Genomic DNA, 19,737 nt, shown 5'->3' on the forward strand with positions numbered 1-19,737 from the left:
GGGGGGGGGGGGGGGGGGGAGGCGACCGCAGACCGTGCGACGTTACAGAAATCGTCTGGCGGCTGCGAGAAAAGTGCCGCGAAAACCCGAAAACGATACAACGGGCTCGGGGAAAGACGCGCGAGAAAACGCGTCTCTCGTTCGCCTGCCATAACCGGGAAGCTCCTCTCCTCGGTAGTCCGAGAGAAGGGCCGCAATCGGCGGTAAATCTGAGGGCTCGAGCCGCGCGATATACGTATGTAAAGGAAATCTCGGCGCGTAGCTGTGCGCGCGATCGACGTTAACCGGCTCGTAGCAATTCCAAGCCGGCGTAAAACCGACCTTAATACCCGTCGTATTTCAGGTCGTAAGAAATTCTATCTACGAGCGCGCGAGAGAGCCGTGGCTCTTACGGTTTCGTACTTTAGCCACCATCGCTACTAACCACCATCGCCCGTCAGGCGAAAAAGAACGAAAGAGAGAGGGAGAGAGAGAGAGAGAGAGAGAAAGGGAGAAGACGAAACCGAGCTCGGGACAGCGAGCTGTAACAACGCGATACTTTTATCGCCACGCGTGCGCGGACCCACGCGAACGTTAATCGCGCATACCGGGGGACCCATCGGCGATATTCGCCTGTGCAGATACGTAACGCATCACCCACGTGTACCCATCTTCGTGGGCCAGAAGATGAGAGTTGAAATGAGAGCGAGCGAGGCGCGTCGTGTGGGTTTGTAAAACTTTCGAAAGTGGCATTTAATTTTAACCAGCGCCATGAGAGGGAGAGAGAAGCGTCGAGATGGCAAATCCGTTCGGGCATATCGTCGAGCGTCCGAATGGATTCTTGCGGCGCTATCGCGTCGCCTTCTTATTCGCGTTGTTTCGCGGAATAACGAGCCGTAAAAAGCGCGAAATTTCGGGACCGGAGACACGTTAAAGTTGAGGGCCGATCGACGGAACGGAGGGGCCCCTTCCGTCCGAAGCTTCCGCGGTGCTACGACCCGGCTCGTGCATATGTATATGTGAGAGCCGCGGATTTGCATTCTAATTGTCGGGCGATCCGACAAACGCTCCATTATGACTCCACTCGGAATCGTACGAGCCGGCTGGCAGTTGAGAAGGAAGAGGAGGAGAACGAGGAGGACGCGAAGGTGGAGGAGGTGAAGGAGGCTCCAGCGTCACGGAACGAGGTGCCAAAGAGCCCTCAGAGCGGACGGGAACGGTCAATAATCGCGAAAGTAAGGGCCTCTTTATCTTATCTATTTCGCCGGTCTCGCGAAGGCGACTCCGATCTCCGATGCGTCCGTAATACGCATAAGTATACGCGTTATCGCGAGAAAATGGAGACGAGGATGCGGGCGTGCCGAGCGACGATGCCACCGCCGCCGGTCGTTGCGGATCCTATTTATGCGCGGATTAAATTCGCACGGCCGGACGAGCCGGCACATTTTATTCGTGCCGGTATCTACCATGAGACGCCATATCTATTTCATTAAAACAAATTATAATCGGACGTTCGTTAGAAGTTCAGGCGTGACGGAAGGCAAGGAGCGAGATAGCGATCAGCCGGGTAACGATCGCGTGGCAATTAATGCTCATTTAGAGACGCAAGAAATGCGCGTGTATGTGTAAAATCGAAACGTCCAGGAGGAAGACGTTCCGTACGAGCGATCGTAAAGAAGAACGGGAGGAAAGGGAGAGAGGTGGAGGGGCAACATCTGCGAAACTTAAGCAGAAGTTTTATCTTATCGACGAGGCATCCTCGAAATCGCCGCGATTACGTCCGATCCGATCGGTCTCGCGGCGTCTAATGAGTGTAAAACACGCGTTGTAGACCACGACTCGCCCCCAAATTTAATTCCAACCTCCTCCGTGTCGACTACCGAATTTTTTAATTAACCGCCCATCCACACGTTATGATTTACCGCCGCGCTCGGCGATTCGGCGGCACGTCGCTCGTGATCGTATTTTTATAAGGACGGACGCGAAATTAATTTCCTTCCGACGCGACGCGTCGGCGCGAGATTAATCTCGCCCGAATCGCCGAACGCACGTATTAAATTATTAAGTACGCCCTTCCTCCGGCTTTCTCACGTTCGCTTGTCTCGCCATCGCCGTGACTGCGGAAAATAAATGCGAAAATAAATAATACACTGAGGAAAAAGGCAAAAAAAAAAAAAACAAGAAGGAAAGTTGAATCGCCAAAATCGACGGTCGCCGGTAAAAACAATATTTCATTCATTGAACAAATTAAAGTTGACGCAATAATACGTTGCATTGATATAATTGCTGGTCAAGTCGCAATCGTTGAAACAATTGGTAATTCTACGGCAACTGTTTAATTAGTTTGATGGACGAAAATGCCGTGTTTGAAAAAATTTCCCTGAGCGACATTTCGTCGATTCTATCACTTTTTTCTCAGCGTACCTACGTGTGAAATATCTCTGGAATATCTCTGCGCAATTGTCCGAATTGGGAAAAGAATCCTGAGCGCAAAAACACGCCGAGACGATCGCGCGGCTGTCGACATTCCCGACATTTCCACGTCCCGATTGCGCGTGTCATTATTTAGAAAATTGTTGAATTCTGCGTGCAGCAACTCGCGCCACAACGGAAATCATCGATCGACGTTTCCCCGGCGCTTTCTGGCATCCGCGAACGTAATCGCTCTGGTACGCCGTTTGCAATCCAACGATCGATGGACGATCGGAACACCCGTCTATCTAAAGCTTCGTGCGCCCATAACGGCGCTCGTGCCGCGGGCGTTAATGAATACTTAAAGTCACGACCGGTAATTACGCTTTAAACGTCGTGGCTGGATGTCCGACGGCGAGTGCAGGTACGTGCATTTCGTGTACACCGCGCGCGCTCGCTCGCATCGAAGGACTCACGTGTACTGCTAGGACGAAAGAAAGCGAAGCCGAGGAGCGCGATCGAGAATGCACAATGGCGAACATTATGCGAGGAGAGGACCGACTGCGTGAGTTAAAAGTTAACTCGAGCTTCCACGGCCAGCGTTCCTCTCTCTCTCTCTCTCCTTCTCTCTTTCTCCTCCATCTCGATTATCTTTTTCTCCCTCGGTTGCACCTCCCCCCCTCCCTCCGCGCTTCTCGTCCATTTCGTCGGCTCGCTCTGCACGTGTGCGCGCGCGCGCGCGCGCGATCGTAAAAAAATGCAACTAATTAACGACCAAAAAGTGAGGCCAGCGAGGAGGTTTTTGCCGCGACCGCGAGAGAAGGTTCGGGCTGTCCGAACCTTCAACTGGAAGTGCTTGACCGTACATCGCGCCTTCTTCTTCTCCGTTTCGCTTCTCCGATAACCATCGACCGGCGGGCGGGTCGCCGGTCGAGAAGGAGCGCGTTCTCTCTCGCGACTTTCCTTTTCGGCCGCGCTTCGTCAAACGGCGATTCGCCGGTCGCAAATATAACTCGGGGAGTCGCGATAGAACGGGGGAGACTCGACGCGCTTCGTTTCCTCTGATAAATACGAGATCGCGTGCTGATTGACGATGCAACGTCGCCGACGACGTTCGCATTTCATCGAGATCACCGATATAATAATCTGTGTCAATTCCCCGTGGATTTTACGCGATCGAATGATTGACATCGGATCACACACCGTCGACGTGAAACGATCTGACTGGGTGGTAATGAAGTATTAATGAGACGACTGTAACGATATCCACCGCTTCACGGAGCTAGATCGCACGAGTTTTTACGGCCGCGCACAGCTAAAGGATTAATGACAGTCGCACGGAGTTGTTAAGGACTATCCCATGGAAAGGAGATGAGTGGTGCCACTCGTGCGAGATTGTTATTACCCGTACGTCGTTTATATCCTCGGTTTCCTATTCTTCGAGATTAACCAACAGCGCCACGTCGTTACCCGGTTTGCCGCGGCGAAAAGCAATATAAGGCATTAATATTTATGGGATAGCATTCTCGCGAGCATCGGATTTTACCATCTATGCATTAAATACAACGTTAATGACTACTGGAGTGAGTACGCCGTATAACGAGTGTAAAATGCACGTAACGAGCGCGGCATAATTAATCCGCGCTAAAGTCGAGAGAGAGAGAATCGTAGTGAGAGAGACCATTAGTTCGAGAAGAGATAGGAATAAATCGGCATTTTCGAAGACTAAACTTATCCCGAATTAGCTGTACATACATGCGCCGCTCGCTCGAGGTAAAGTGAGCAACTTTGTTCCAAAAGGGAAAAAAGGGAGGGAAGTAAAAAGAAAAACACGCGGCGCATAAGAAGAAGGGATCGTTGTCGTCGACGGCGGCGCGGTAATGCGGTTAACGACAGATCTCCGAGCGGGCTCGATCTCGTCGTCGTCGAGAGCGCGCCATCCGCGCGCGATCCGCCTCGCCTGCAATCTAATTAATCTAATTAAGCCGAAGCGTCTCGTTACTGCGCGGCGCGCGCGCCATACGCACAAGAGGGAATTAAGGGGAAGAAGAAACGTAAGAGAGTGGCCATTGCGCTCGTAACAGATCGGTAACGCAAGATCGTCTCACCGATCCTCCGTCGTTCAAACCGTGTCGCCGACAGCCAACGAGTTCCATTAAGAGGATTATTATCGAATCGAGCGATCGCCGTTCCCTCTCGCTTAAAACCCGGCTCAAAGTGCGCCTCTCTCTTTCTTGCTTTCATTTTCCCCTACCTCCCTCTCTTTCTCTCCCTTTCATTTCGCTGCCTTTACATCTTGCGGACGATGTCCGAATTTAATCGTGCTTAATTCATTCGGGCCCGCGGACGAGGCGCGTTTGACGGAATAAAAACGAGAGGTGGAATTCGATCGCGCGAATTTGGGGAACAAATTTCTTTTACGGCCGTCCGGCCCGGCGCGAGCTTAATTTGAACCCGGCCCTCTTAACAGTGCGCATTCTTTTTAATTACGACCGTATCGCGCGTTCACACGTGCGTGCGATCGCGTTTCGTGTCAAGCGCCGCGTAATCTCGCGTGAACGTTACGAGAGTGAGATCCGGCCGATTACGGCGCGCGTTCGTTCGTTCGTCCGACGAGTTTTCTCGAACGAGGGCCGATTACGGCGGAGCGGAAACCCCGGAGCTGCTCCTCGCGCGCGGGGTTATCCCGGTCTAACAAACTGCTTCGTTAATTACGATAATCAAGCCGCGGGAGGTTTTCGCGATCCGCGAGTTTCTCCATTCTGTCACGCTTACCGACGATGCTGCTCGACTGCGTTTCACCCAGAAGAAAGATCCACTTACCCATGGCATCTGAAACAAAAACGGAGACTTGATTTTAGTTAACGTGTTGTTCACTGAAGGAAAAATTAACAATCTAATATTAGCGTTAGGAAAAGAAAATCGCGCGTCCGCGACACGTTTCGGCGAAATCGAATATACGAGTTGATTTTCTATTCGATCGATCCAGGAATTCTTCAAGTACGGATCGCGAGCCGATTTTTAGTGGGTCGCGAAAAATTGTTCAATTGCACTCCGTTACTTTGTGTACTTTTACAAACTCGAGCCGAGTATAGACTCGTTGCATATCTTCGTATCTAACGTATCAACGTGCCATAACGGCGGGGATATGCTTGCGAGATTGCATATTTAGAATTAATAAATTTGTAAGATTATTTTCGATAAAAAATGAAAAAGTAAGAGCAGTAAAGCAGCATTAATAAAGTGATCTAAATAAATGACCAATTTACTCCCTCCCCGCTTTTCATATCTGCTAAAGCCAGACAGATCGCGGCTCGCATAGATTCGGAAAATCCTCGACTGATCATTAACATATTAATTTATTATACATATCATTATATTTTAAGCGTGCTATATACCATGCTTCAAACTCTGTAGCTGGATTCTAATTGTCGGGAGTATCCGTAAATTTCGTCCGGCGGAACAAGCTCGGAGATATCTCAGTCGCGAAGTATCGACGTAATGACACGGGTTTCACCTTTCCGCCTCGTCATCGTCCCTAAAATTCCACGGTGCGCGCACGGAGGAGTCCGTCGGTAAGAACCGCGCCGAATGACTTGATGTGCAGCGCAAAGTTGCGACCGTGTGCTGCGCCCGAGAACGAGAGAGCGCACGGCTAATTCCGCGCTAATTGCCCGACGGCGTTAAAGAGCGTTTCAGTGAGGGAAAAAACTCGCTTCCCGCGCGCCGCGCCGAGGATTAAGGGCGTGAATGGCGTTCCTCGACTTGGCCCGTGATTTCATGCGACCGGATGAAAGTCGAAATGATCATCGCGCGCAGATATTACGCTCTCCCAGCAGGGGGTGAGGGAGGAGGAGAAGTGACCGACCGTTTTCTTCCAGGTCGATCGACCGATACCTCGTCGGCGCGGTTAAACGACGCGGTGGTGCGTAATTCATATCGTTTTCTATTAAATAAAGAATCGGCGCTCTAATTGCCTCATTGTGAGTCACGTAAGCGCGCGCGCGGCAGCCGCCGCGATAAATCATAAGCAAAGACCAGCCCCGCCGGCACGACCGTCCGAGCGAGCGCGAACGACTGAATGAAACCTTGCGAAACAAACGAGCGCGCTTCGTGCCGCCGACTAATATCCATTCTCACTGTAATCGCTCGGCCTGCGACTCGAAATATCGGCTGACGGGCTGCGTTCCGAAGGAGACCTCGTCGACCCGCCGAGCAGCGAGACAGCCGGGAGAGTTATTATATCTCGGGAGACGCGAAATCGACGGGTTGAACCGCGAAAATCGCAAGAGCGCCGTCGATGTGCTGCCGGCAAAGCGCGCGCGGCTTTATTTAATCTGGAAGCCCGAACGGTGGTCGCTCGTAACTCCTCGAGATAATCTCCGCGTGGGCAAGACAGACACCACCTCCCCCGCACGTCTCTCTCGCCCTACCTTCGTCTATCTCTATTTATTATTCTTAGGCGCGACACCGTGTGTCTCCGCGAGAGATAGGAGGCTCGACGTTCGCATGCTCGCGTACACCACGTGCGACATGCGCGATGGCATGCGGCCGCGTGTTAGTGTAGGTAGGTGGAGAGAGCATGGGCGAACGCATTTTTCGCGCGCGCTCCATCCTCTTCCACGGCCGGTTGACCGAGCGAGCGAGGCGAGCTGACTAACCCATTAGCGCTTCGGCTGCCGATCCACACGAATCGATCGATAAAAGCCACGGCGAACACTTCCTGCCGATAGGAAGGGCCGGCGTCGCGCCTTTCGCGGCGACCGGAGGGAGAAAAATCACTTCAGCCGTGGTTATCGCTAAATGAGCGATGCCAGGCGCGACGTGGAATTTCGTATCGCGCGTGAATACACCCGACAGTGTCTACGCCTCAATTCGAGGTGCCTCGAGGCGTGCAGGTGCCGAAGGTTCGAATGAACCGTGGGAACTGATTAGTCCTCATTACCGATCTGACGCCGGTAACTTACGCGCGTTATCTTTCTTTCGGGACGAACGAAAATAGCTTCACCGCTCGAGCAATGACGAAACTCGCGGAACACGGGGATAAGATTAATTGGTTTTTATTAGTAATCCGGAGAGTTGCAGCAAGCGTGTCGGCATTTTTTCCCTCCCTCTCTTCCTCTGCCCGGGAAGAAAAATAACTCGGTTCGGCTTTAAGTAATGGCCGCGAGTTTCTAGAGACGAAACACGCAGACGGTGCCGTACGTACGTTCAGCTGCTATTCTCGCGGCCCTCGCGAGGATGCCAATAATTCGTCCGTCGTGAAAATAGAAGCGCAGCGCGGCGATGGCCGGGCGGTTGGTTGAAGTGTAAACGGAGAAATAACTGTAAATTAGCGATTACGGGAATTCGACGCGAGAGACGAGGTGTGGGTGGCGCGGGTCTTCTCGCGCGCGCGCGCACACGGAAAAGGGGATGAGAATTGGCCGCGTATCTGTAAAACGTTACCGGCGAAATACGCGGCGAACGCGATAAATGACGCGATGACAACAGGCGGCCACCATAAATTCGAACGGTAATCGTTGGCCGCGGTTGCCAAAGGCGAATCCTCGCCCGAGCGACGCCGGCCGAGTCTCGGATCCGCGGAGCGTTTCTCGATTCCCAACGTCGTTTATCGACATCGCTCTCCTCCAGGTCTAAACATTTCCCGATCGCGAGGACAATGGCCCCCCGGGCGACGCGTTTCCTCGCCGTTCGCGCTGAACAAACGGGATATTCCGCGAAGCGCGTCATTAGTACATCGTTGCGTTTTATTTGCGATATTAAAATCGCTACTTTGCGGCGTCGTATCCGTAACGGCCGGCGCGTGAGCGCGTCCATTTGGGTACACAAACGTGACGTGCCTCGGTCCTAAATAAACGGCCGGAGTGACATAACGCGCTGCTCGGCCGCTTAAACGGGTCAATCGCCATCTGACATCTAGACATTGGTATCGTAGTCGAAAAAAAAAAAAAAAACAAAATAACGCGACTTTCTTACGCGTGGTCTCGTCCAAACGTATGTGTGCGCCTGTCGAAATTCTCGGGAAAATTACGTTCTCGCGAATAACGCGAGGCAAAACGTTTCCTCCGCACGATTGCGCGCGAGCTCTCGAAAATAGCCGGATTCAGGCCGCGATCCGTCCCTGTTTCGCGAGCGTGAGGACGATGGAGGCGCAGGGAGCAACAGCCGGCGGCTGAATTTCCGAGATGGTTTCTGCCGATCCGGGCTTAATTTGTAGCACGTTCTTGCGGGCAGGGGCGACGAGGTCCATTCGATCCTCGTCCCGTGGCGTTGCCGGGTTAGTTAGCGCGACTCGAGGCGGCTGCTGATGCCCGCCGCTTCTTGCCGCGCGGCCCATTTTTGCCGCTAAAACATCGTCCCTAATTAATCTCCTCGACCTCTCCTCAACCCCTCCGCGGCGAAGCGCTCGCACGAGGCTAATATGGGCGAACGGTGACAATGGGCAGAAACGGGCCTGGAATCCGCCGAATTCGACGGCGTGGCGAGCGATCGGCAAGAAAAAGCCGACGCTTAACACCGTCCAAAAGGACGACGATGAAGGCTGGCCGTAATGGCTATTTGTGCGAGCGGACCGAAAACGTACGAGGCGTACTTAACGTCTCACTCGGATGTACCACCGCCGCGTCCATCGGGAGAAAGCCGAGCGACGTTCGAGTCGACGTCCGAACGGCGAACGGATGAGAAAAGTGAGACAATTAACACGCGGCTCCCTGCGCGCCGTGAATCGCACGGTTGCGAAAGAGTCCGCGAAACTTGAATACGTTGTGATGTAATGTAAGAAAATAATACGTTTAACCCGGGATCACTAAACTATCGTAAAAATTACGACGTCTTAACAAGCTCTTATTATATGAACAGTTCGCCCTTTGTCTTCGACCAAAGCCAAAGGGAAGATGACAATTCACTTTGGCATTAACTGTAAGACAGCAATATGCCGTGCTCGTGATGTCAACGTGTGTTTAGATTGCGCTGAATAATTATTGTCTGAATTTTTGATCGCTCTTAAGTCTAATTATCATAAATATCTCTAACATACGTTTTTACCTCTCCGTAAGGATATTTTTCTCAAATATTACGTGTTTCCTCTCAGTCCTTTGATCATTCGTAATTTTTATGATCAGTAATAACGTGGGTCGCAGGATAGTTTAGTAATCTAGGGTTAACATGCAAATTCCATCGTGTCGATAATCGAAAATCTATGGACTTTCGAGGAATTTTACGGGACATCTTATGAAACTACGGGACTGGAGAAACGCGAAGTTTCGCCTCTACTTGAGGGAGACTTGTGCCAAGTCTTTTGCGAGTGTCCGTCGCGAAGCGATAAGTCTCGATCACGAAAAGTAACATCGACGGTAATAGCCGACGACGAGTCCGGACTGGAATCCGCCGAATTCACCGGTGGCGGCGATCGCACGGGAGAAAAAGACGCTCGACGCCGCAGCGACGACGCCGCGGCGGCGACGAGGGAAGAAGAAGGGCGAGGTTCGCTAATGGGAATTTGCGAGACTGCCGTGACGCTCTCCGGAAACGTACGGGATGCACTTAACGTCTCACTCGAATGTTAGCACGACTCAAAAAGCGCGCGCCGGTAGGGAACTGGTTCGCAGGTGGCATCGTAAGTTCAAGCTGAGAGGGCAGTCCTAAGAGGGCGGGCGGGCGGTTAATTGGGATAATCGGCACAGTAAATCCGCCGAACGAGCTCCGCTCGGCCATAGTATCTCTATCGCGGCGGCTTCGTCGTTTCTCGCGGCGGAATGCCGCGACGAAAGAAACGCTGGCGCGCGAGGCTTCGCGAAAAAGCGGCGCCGGATGCATAATCTCGTCGAAGGAAACGCCGCGTCCTCAATCCTCCGACTCGATAAGCTCAATTTGTTCGCGAGTGACGAGATGACACGAGAGATTCTTCAATTTATAAACGCCATGCAGAACGCGAGAGCGAGCAGAAATTCGCGCTGAGAAAAAAAAAAGCAGCTTAAATCGACGGTTACGTTCATTTAGAAAAATATATCCACTGAATAAATTACGCGTTGACATAATAATACGTTACGTTGATGTAATTGCTGGTCAAATCGCAATCGTTGAATTAAGTGATAACTCATTATAGCAACTGTATAATTTATTCAGCGGATTAAATGTGCTGTTTGAAGAAATTTTGCTCGTTTAACCTTCCGTTAGTCGCAAGTATATCCGATAGAGACATCCAGGCTGCGACATATTGTTGTTGCTATGCGGCTTCCAAACTCGTTCTTGTCAACATTTTTCTTTGTTATCTTTGTTCTTCACTGTTTATTATATACTTTAATGTCTGGTCTATCAGTCAAATGCTAATAAGAAAAAAAAAAAATGTTTCAAAAAACAGAGGAAAATGACAGGAAAATTAATGTACCGTGAGGTGCATTGCGATCAGTCATAGGTAAAAAATATTGCGGTTAACAGAGATTAAGCAAAATTTCGTTGATTCTACCACCTTTCCTCTCAGTGTGCCGATCGAGACGCGTCGTTTCCCAGCGCTGTCCGGCAAATCGTGTGCGACGTGTAACGAGGGTAGGACTCGCGCGAAAAGACGAGCGCGAATCTCACGGTTTCCGGTTTCTTTTGAAGTCTCCTTAAATTAGCGTCACGTCCTAATACCATTCGATTTCCGGTGATCGATTCTGTACACGTACTGGAAAGGGAGGATGTCGCCGTTTATTTACGCGCGAAAAATCTTTGTTTTTAACAAATTCCCGACAGCAAAAAGTTTCCAAAGACGCTCGTGACGCTTTCGTACTTCAGCAGGCCAAGTTATTTCGGAGGGTAATCAGTTTAAAATCCATCGAACGAATTTCCCGAGAGAAAGAGAGAGAGAGAGAGAGAGACCGTACTCGCGGTTGATCTATCAGTGAATAATTAACATCGGCACACGGTTCTCATCAAGTGGTGTGAGAACGAGTCGCGCGCTGCGGTCCACGAAAGGATTAAAATTATCACGTCGCGCACTCGCCGAATTTTCATGTAATTTTCGCGGATTCTCAACATTCGTATCTATTAGGTACTCGTGAGGAATTAAGGAGGATGAGAGATGACGAGATTTCATTAAAATTTAAGCGGTAGCCAACGCGATTAAGTCGCATTAAAACGGGAGTGGGTTGCGTTAAACCGCGAGGAAAAATTAAAGAGTCTCGCGAACACCGCAAAGGCTAATGAATATATGCGATTTAATTGGCGTTAGTGGAAACGTCGGGAGGTTCGAAAATAGACGTTTACGACGCAAGAGGTGAATTGACGGCTTGGAAATGGCGAGGAGAATGAACATCCGCGCGCTGCGCGGGTGGTGTGGTAATTCCCGGGCGGAATGACGCGAACGCGACAAATACACGTGGATAATTAACGCGATTTAAGCATCGTGTCCGGCGGAGCGTGCCAGGTGACAAGGACTCGATAAGTAGTGTCCCTGATATCGCCGCTTCACTGCACTCACTATCGTGAAACTAGCAAACGTGTGGAAAGTGTGCGTGTCTCCCACTCGCCTTCCGTGGGAGGGGAAAAAAGAGAAACAAATTGCGGACGTGGCGACACACTAGGTGTTACGAATACGAAGGGCGAACAGTTATTAAGTGTGTCGAGTTCGCCCTTCGCATTGGGAACGCTGCGCAAGTCATCGTGTCGTAACTGCGAGGAAAGCGTAATTAACGAATACTCGCTCCTTGTTGTCCCGTACAACTGACCTCGCGTGTCCAAGAAAAAAAAAAAAGAGAGAAAATAATCACCCATGCCTTTCCCTTCTCTGTCTTCTCCACTCATTCTCGATATTTTTTTCGTCTCACAAATTCTCATCACACTTCCCTTGTATTCGCATTCGCGTGCGTGCGTGTGTGTGCGTGTGTACGCATTAAAAAGACAATCGATTAAGATCTGTCTACCTGCAGAATCATCAGTCGTGGTGCATCAAAGCGGGAAATTCAGCGCAGGTATTCCTCCCTCCGCCTCCGTTTCCTCTCTACCTCTCGGCGACTATAATTACCGCGAATAGTCGTCAACACCGGGGAGACGCGTGAATTCGACGAGCGGCTTATTAAAAGCGGCTCCGTCTCGCTTCCGTTGCCGTCTCTTCTGCCGATCCTGCCGGGCCGACGAGCAAAAACGCGCGGTGTTTCCGCTCGCGGATGACAAGGAGGAACCGGACGCGAGCGCGAAACTAGGTCGATCTTCTCTCTCTCTCTCTCTCTTTTCGAGCGCGAAGTCGCAGGCGAATCGGTGCGGGCGCGAACTGAGGGAGGACAAGGCGGTGGGCGCGATGCCGACGAGCGTTTAATTGGTGTTCTATGAATTTGACGGCGATTACCGCGAAGCGACGCGAACCGGACCTGAGCGGCGAGCTGGTTCGCTTCTTGCGGTTCGCGTCGAAGACCGGTAGGGAACTGGTGTGGGCCCGGGCGGCTTCCATCTCGTGGAATTTTAATTATAAATTAGTTGATTAACTCAATAGTGTTTTTGCTGCTGGCGACAGTGTCCTCGGAGCCCCGGTCGCGCCGGTGTGTGCGTGCCTCACGCACGTACGTGCGTCACGCACACTCCGAGATGCTTCGTTCGACAGAGGTTCTCCTCCGAGAGATCGCGCGAGAACGTCCTCGGGAGAAAGCCGATCGGGAATTCCTTCGGTACGACGAAGACGACGATAAGGGGAATCCAAGTCTAATCGCGCTCACCATCGCGATTCTGTTATTAATCGGACCACCGGTATCGCGTTGATGAAGCGTGTCGACTTAACGGGCCGAGGAGCGATAAGGCAAGCGTTTCGGGAATATTCGTTATTCGAATTCATGAATCGAGAATGTGTCGCGACGTGCGGAGCCCGAGGCGGTTCCCCGGCGAAGAGGACATCCGGCGTCAGGTTCTCGAGAAAGAAAACCGGAGGCCTCCGAAAACGTCGCGCTTATTTCGCGCGGCAGGTGCGATACGCGGGCGCCCGTGCGTGCACGTAATTCCGGTGCATACGGATACGACCACTTGCTACACACACTTGCGCGCGCTCCTCCTTTATTTATTTTTTGCGGCCGCATTCGCGCGAAAACGTTTCTTTCGCTTATGTAACCGGGCGCACCGGGAGTAATCGAGAGAGCTCCGTCGGATAAATTGCGCGCGGAACTCGGAGAGCGACGGCAGCGGGCGGCGGGTAAAAGTTGTCGGACAACGCGAATTTTTACGAACGCGCGCCACTCGCGCCAGATCGCGTGTGAGTCCCGACGAGGGAATGCTGAAACATTGTTAGATAGCGTACTTATCTCTCGCTCGGAGCAGAAGCAGTTTTTTCTCGCCCGCCTCTAATAACCCGCTCTAAGTGCAAGAACGAAATAAGACGGCGGTGATATTTCGCGCGAAAGGACCGGGTTTTATCCCGGCGAGTCGAGTTTCCCGCCAAACCGGTGCTCGTCGAGTTGAGAACCTACGACGATCGTACGTAGATACCTACGGTTCGGAGTCCTGCTAGCACGAAGAGAGAGAGAAAGAGAGACGAGCACAATGGCCGCGAAGTCGCGCCGATGTCCTCCTCCGTCGCTTCGTCGGCACGCACGGCACACGCGGGCGTTTTCTTTCGTATTAAATGAAATATTCGACGCGGGTCTTCCGATTAATGTTTCGCGAATAAGCTTCTCCGCGTCCTGCGCGAACGCGACTCCCCTCCTATCTGGCGGAATGGTAACGTAAAACGCATCCTGGCGAGCGAGCGCCACGTCCGCCGTTTTACGAATGTGTAACGCGTCGCACACGTTCTCGTATGAATCTCGACAGGAATGCGGCTCCTCCGGCCGACGTCGACGGAGAAATAAGTAGGAAGAAAAAAGGAAAGTAAACGTGGAAACGCGGCTTCGATGGGTTACGAGTGTTATCGGAAGTTAATCACATCGGCGAACGCGACGCGTACGCGTCACGTCGGTTTTCGACTCGCATAAATTACCGCGAGCCGTACAGAAGTTATGTTAATCACCGTGGCAATATAGCCGCGGTCTCGAAATAAATCTCCCGCGGCGCGAATTATTTCACGGAGAGAGTTGTCCGCCGACACGTGCACGAGCGGATCTGGAAGTACGGTCGTTTTTCGTACGCGAGCGCCACGCATTAATGCTCGACGTAGCGAATTAACGTAACGCATTGCTAGAAAAACACAGAAAAAAAATATCGGTTTCACTTTTTCCTCCTCTCGTTTTTCCTCTTCGTGAGAGAAACGAAATCTCCCCCGCGCACGGCGCTGCGAGATCAGAATTGCGGTAAGCGAAGAACGGGCGAAGCGGCGGAATCGCGAAGTAAGGACGAAAGAAGGGCACGGGGTACTTACTCGCGGGTCAAAAGATGTCCCGCGCGGTCCGCATACCGGACGAACCGAGCGACGCCGCAGCCGCGGCCATAGCCGCCTCCGTGTAAAAAAGTACAAAACTCGTGACCCGACTCGGGGCCCTCGGTCCTCTGCCGTTCGCCTCGGAACCGCCATACTTTTTGCCGACACTCGGAGAGTACAGGAACGAACTGTGTCCGGCGCGAACGTCAGCAGAATGTAAAATATGCAACGCGTCCGCGTACCTCTTCTTCGTGCGTGAGCACGGTAACTTTTTGGCGATGCGAGAAAGTGTACCTTTAAGAAAGAATGAGAGGGATAAAGAGGGATTACCTCCTCGGTGGAAAGAAAGCAATCTTCTCATACGGAAAGAACAATTCCGCCGGTATGACTGAATTTTCCGTTGCCCGGGGGCCGGACGAAAACTCGGTCGGAGGGACGGGAAGATTCCTGCAGGAGGTTTCTACTCAATCAATTCTCTCTTAGTCGTTGCGGCTGAGTTTTAAAATAATAGTATAAAATGAATTTTTTACGAATTCATTTTGTTTCGAAAATACAGCAGTATATAAAAGTTCATAATTTGTAGTAATATTCGAAATACATATGCATGCGCGTATATTTAAATACTTACCTCTTTCTATTATTTTTGCATCTCTATTAGACCAACTGATGCATAAAAGTCGCATTAATAAGAAAAATAAAAAATAATATTATCATATTTGTAATATTGGATTATATTTGTACATGTGTCTATCTTAACTTCATTTCAAATAAACATTTATTATTTAGTAGTGAGATAAATATATGGGAGTGTAATTTTGCTTGATGAATACTAAATTTATGAATAGTCCTCTTGACGTGTCACTAAAAATATAACACTCAGTGCTACTTTAATACAGCTGAATGTTCACGCGAATGTTCTCAGTCACAGTAACGGAGATACCGAGAGAGACAGAGGGAGAGTTTTTTGTCACCTGGATTTCATTTCTTATCGCCGAGTTCTCATCTGGCCCCTATTCAGTCACAGGAATTGAATCTTTCCGCGTATAAACGAGGAATTTCACATATGCGAATTGTATCCTTGCGCTGAAAAATGCAAAACGCTTCCGTACGATTACGAAGGATCAAGGACCGGTGATTCACAGTAATCGAGAAAGATCCTGCCGACTTCTCGCGGGACTCTTCAGCGGTGGCCGCGTCCGTTCGGCGAAAACCCACCGAGTCTGATGTCTCATCGTGTCACCGTGGTCGTTCTTAAAATATCTCACGGGCGAGAGAAACCGTTTCCCGGTGGCAAGTAACAAAGAACGGCGCGTTCTCGGAAGGGAACGTCGCGGCGTTCACTGCGCGCTAAGTAAGAAATCAATTACATCCAACTAGCCGGTGCTGGCGAGCCGCGGTCTTCTAGCCGCATACTTCGGATTTACGCGCGATTAATCCGGATCCTGCGTCGTAGTTGTCGTCAGGATCTCCGCGTCAAACGGTTCCTTCGCGGCGACCGCGTCACGGTTTTACCCGCGTTCTCTGCGCGTCTCGTTGCGTTAACCGCGCACAGCGCGTGGAATTCACGCTACGTAGGAAGCGCCAAGGATACGCACGTACCGCGAAGTGGCCGTAGGAGAAGGAGCAGCAAGAGGAGGAAGAGGAGGAGGAGCAGCGAGCTGGGAGGGAGATCTGGGGAGCAACGACTAGTTTCTTCTACGTGTTATTATCTCCCGTGTCCGGTAAGTGCCGCGCAAGATAGCCAGGATGTGGAAGACATCATGTCGGTCCCCGGCCATTCCGCTCCGCTCTCCGCCGCTGTGTCCACTTAGTTATGCGGACGGCAATACTTATACGTCGTATACTAACGATTTCAGAAGGTATTCCTCGTCCCATCGCCGTTCCCCCTTTCCTTTCACCCCCGTGATAATTTCTAGCTAGTTCGTCGTGTCGCTTGGTAAATCGATGTATTAGCGATTCAGGGACCGCGACGATTCGACTTTAGCACGACGCTATTTAACACATCGGCGAGGAGGATGCGCGAGAGAGAATCTACCACTCTCTCTCTCTCTCTCGCTCCGCGTCGCGTAGCGAGAGAATTCTCGCAGCCCGTCGCCGATATGTTAAGATGTTCGCGCGGTGATCGCGCAGAGGTGGTATATTATACAAAGCGATGATTCAATCAAACCGGTAATATGCACTTGAAGCGGTGAATGATCATGCGGCATCGGATGCGTACCGGGAAGTTTTATGTCAAGTGTGTATCGCAATTGTAAGACTGACGAGAGAGAGAGAGAGAGATGGACAGATAGATTAGACGTAGAGTCCAAGTTGCGTTCGATCCGCTCCAACGGGGTGTTAGATAATTCTTCGGAGGAGTCGATAAATATCGCGAGGAAGCAGTTATGTTCCGCGACACCGTACGAATCGCAGACCTCGAGTTCCAGTTTCACCGATCGCCGGATAGTTCCGCTTCTCCGTCGAGAAACGGAAAGAATGAACGAGGAAGAGAGCCGGGGAGGAGAGTGAAATTACGGACTCGCGTGTCGCCGTAGCTCAAACGTCTAACCGAATTCAATAATCTCGCGGGAGGAGGAGGGGGGGGGGGGGNGTGAAGTCAGTCGCTTACGATGACATATCCCTGAATCACGCTCGAGACAAAGTAATGGTTCCACGGTGCAGAGGAGTCGACGACGGGAGGTAGGCGCGATCTCGCTTCCTCGCTGTCTGCATTTCTCTCTCTCTCTCTTCCTCTCTTATCTTCGTCCAGCGCGTACAGCTACGCCCACACCATAGCCATTCGCCTTGATGGTGGCCCATACCATTACATGACTTTTGATCGCCGGCCGTTACCCCGTGTATTTGCAGTAGGTATTTGCATACCTAGTTTGTCAATGTTGCATCGACGATCTCCGAAGCTCGCTACGCCAGCACATCGTCGTCGTCGTCGTCAACGTCGTCGTTGTAGTGTCTGGAGGCACGACGACGACGAGCATGCAGTGACGACGGCATGTAACGAGATACCACGGCGATTTCACACGGGCATGCAAATCCCCTCCAGTATCGAGGGATTATGTCGACTCTCCTGTCGACCAGAAAAGACCAGAAAAGATTCACGACGAGAGAGTGAGAGAAAGAGAGGGGAATATAAAGAAAGAAAAAAAGGGAAAAAGAGACTTGCCGACACGCCTTGTTCTTCGTGTCGGAATAGATATTATCTGGGTGAACCGTGGGAAACGGTATTTTTCCAGTTCACTTTCGATACTTTACAAGAGGGACGCGTCTCGTCCGGAACCTCGATTTATTTCAACGACTGATGAGAGATCTCGGTCGACACAGCATTGACTCATCCCAGTCTCGGCGACCATCTGTATTCCACTCCTCGTGGTTTCCAAATTTACCGTGCTCATTTGTACGAGGTCGAAAACATACGCTTGGATTTTAACGATCGATATCGAAATTCGCTTATCGAGGTTTAATGCGGATTGCTCGTCGCTCGGTATTTTAACTGCGTTCAATGGAGCTCGGTCGTCCCCGACGAGTCCTTGTTTTACGCAACCTCACTTCATCGAATGCGACACTCCTCGAGCACGGGACCCATGATGAGATCTCGTGAACTCAGAGAGATAGAGAGAGAAAAGAGCCATACGTTCCTCCGCGTTTCTGGTGTCGGTGAGATCGAACCGGCGATAACGTGGCACCGAGAGAGGAGCAGATGCTGATATAAAAATAAGAAGAAGGGTTCGTCTTGGCGCACGGCGTGATCCGCGCGATCCTTTCTTCCCCCCCTTTCGTCCTCCTTCTCCCGCGTGCGAGAAACGAGAAGGACGGGGACGGGTTATCATTAAGTGAAATGCCGTGTCCACACTATCTCTCGGCTCTCACGCGGAGTCCCGGGGCTGCTCCTCTGCCGTCGCGGCCGGGACTCGTTTCCTGCGGCTCTCCGGATATCGTAGCGGAGCGAAGGATAATCCTCCCTCCTCCTGCTCCTCCCCGCGTGATGCGACGGTGGCTGCGCCACGAAAGACTGCGGGGGTTATTAATAAGGCCGTCGCTATCTAACGCAATTAGAGACGCAAAGTCCCGAGTCTTGTCGCGCGCCGCTGCTGGGGACTACGCGGCGAGATATCCGCGAGTGCCCTCTCAGCACACTCCGACGCGACACATCTTCACTTACCACCTTGACCACCTCCTACGCTCTCCTCCGGCGTCTCGGCTATTTCCTCGAGGTGTGCCTAATTTATTCCAACATTCGCGATATCCGTCGCTAATAGAGGTGTCCGTCCGCGCGCGCCGATAGAAATTGTTTCCGCCAGCTCGACGCACACATAAGTCGGTATTAATCCGCGCTCAGCCGCGAAACGTACCCGCGAATCACCTCGGGCCCCTTCACCGGCTTCGAATTTACAGCTCGCTGGCCGCTCGCGGCAGCACCGTTCAATTTAGAGAGCTTACGCCACGCCGTGTCCATTATGCACCGAGCATGTCGAAGGGATTACGTTTTTACGCCCGCCGGCGGCAAATTATCCTAATCCGTCGATGATCCCCGTTATAGAGCGGCGGTTATCGCGCGGCGACCGAACGACACCGCGAGAGCGGTCGAGAGCGGCCGAGAGGAGAAAAAATTCGGTATAAAGCGCAGCCTTGTGTGCGCCCGGCGAGATCGAGATGCTGTATCTCGCCGCGGTCGAGAGCAGCAGCGATCATCGTTGCCTGTGCGTCATCGGGCGCAGATACGATCTCACGACTACGAGGAGAGCCGTCGCCGCCGTTCACGTACGACCTTGCCGTTGCAATTGAAGATACGAGGCAACACACGCACCCGGAGATCGCCCGGTTTCACGGGTGAATGCAGTCGGCAATTAACGTATGATCCTTGAGAGAGCACGTTCGGCGGCAGAGACGGTTGGGAGGGGGGAGCGCCTTTAATTCAACGGAAAAAATACCGCGGCGTAATTATAATGAAGAGAGGAGTAGTTGATCGATGCTGATTATATCTCGGCGACTTAACAAACTCCACGGAGGGAAGGCGAGTGCGCGTCCCTCCC

At 51.7% G+C, this 19,737-nt stretch overlaps 1 protein-coding gene across 1 annotated transcript in view; it reads right to left on the reverse strand.

Annotated features, from left to right (window-relative positions):
- The window catches only part of LOC106743168 (homeobox protein homothorax-like), a gene marked incomplete at its 5' end in the record, with an annotated part of 309,796 nt that overhangs the window by 244,953 nt on the left and 45,106 nt on the right, over positions 1 to 19,737 (reverse strand). Inside the window, one exon of the mRNA XM_014616746.1 lies at positions 5,215 to 5,223. Within this exon, the coding sequence (XP_014472232.1) occupies positions 5,215 to 5,223 (9 nt within the window). The remainder of the gene's footprint in view (positions 1 to 5,214; positions 5,224 to 19,737) is intronic.

This window comes from Dinoponera quadriceps, unplaced genomic scaffold, assembly GCF_001313825.1.
Source record: "Dinoponera quadriceps isolate SergipeBrazil2010 unplaced genomic scaffold, ASM131382v1 scaffold1081, whole genome shotgun sequence".
Classification (NCBI taxonomy): Eukaryota; Metazoa; Arthropoda; class Insecta; order Hymenoptera; family Formicidae; genus Dinoponera; species Dinoponera quadriceps.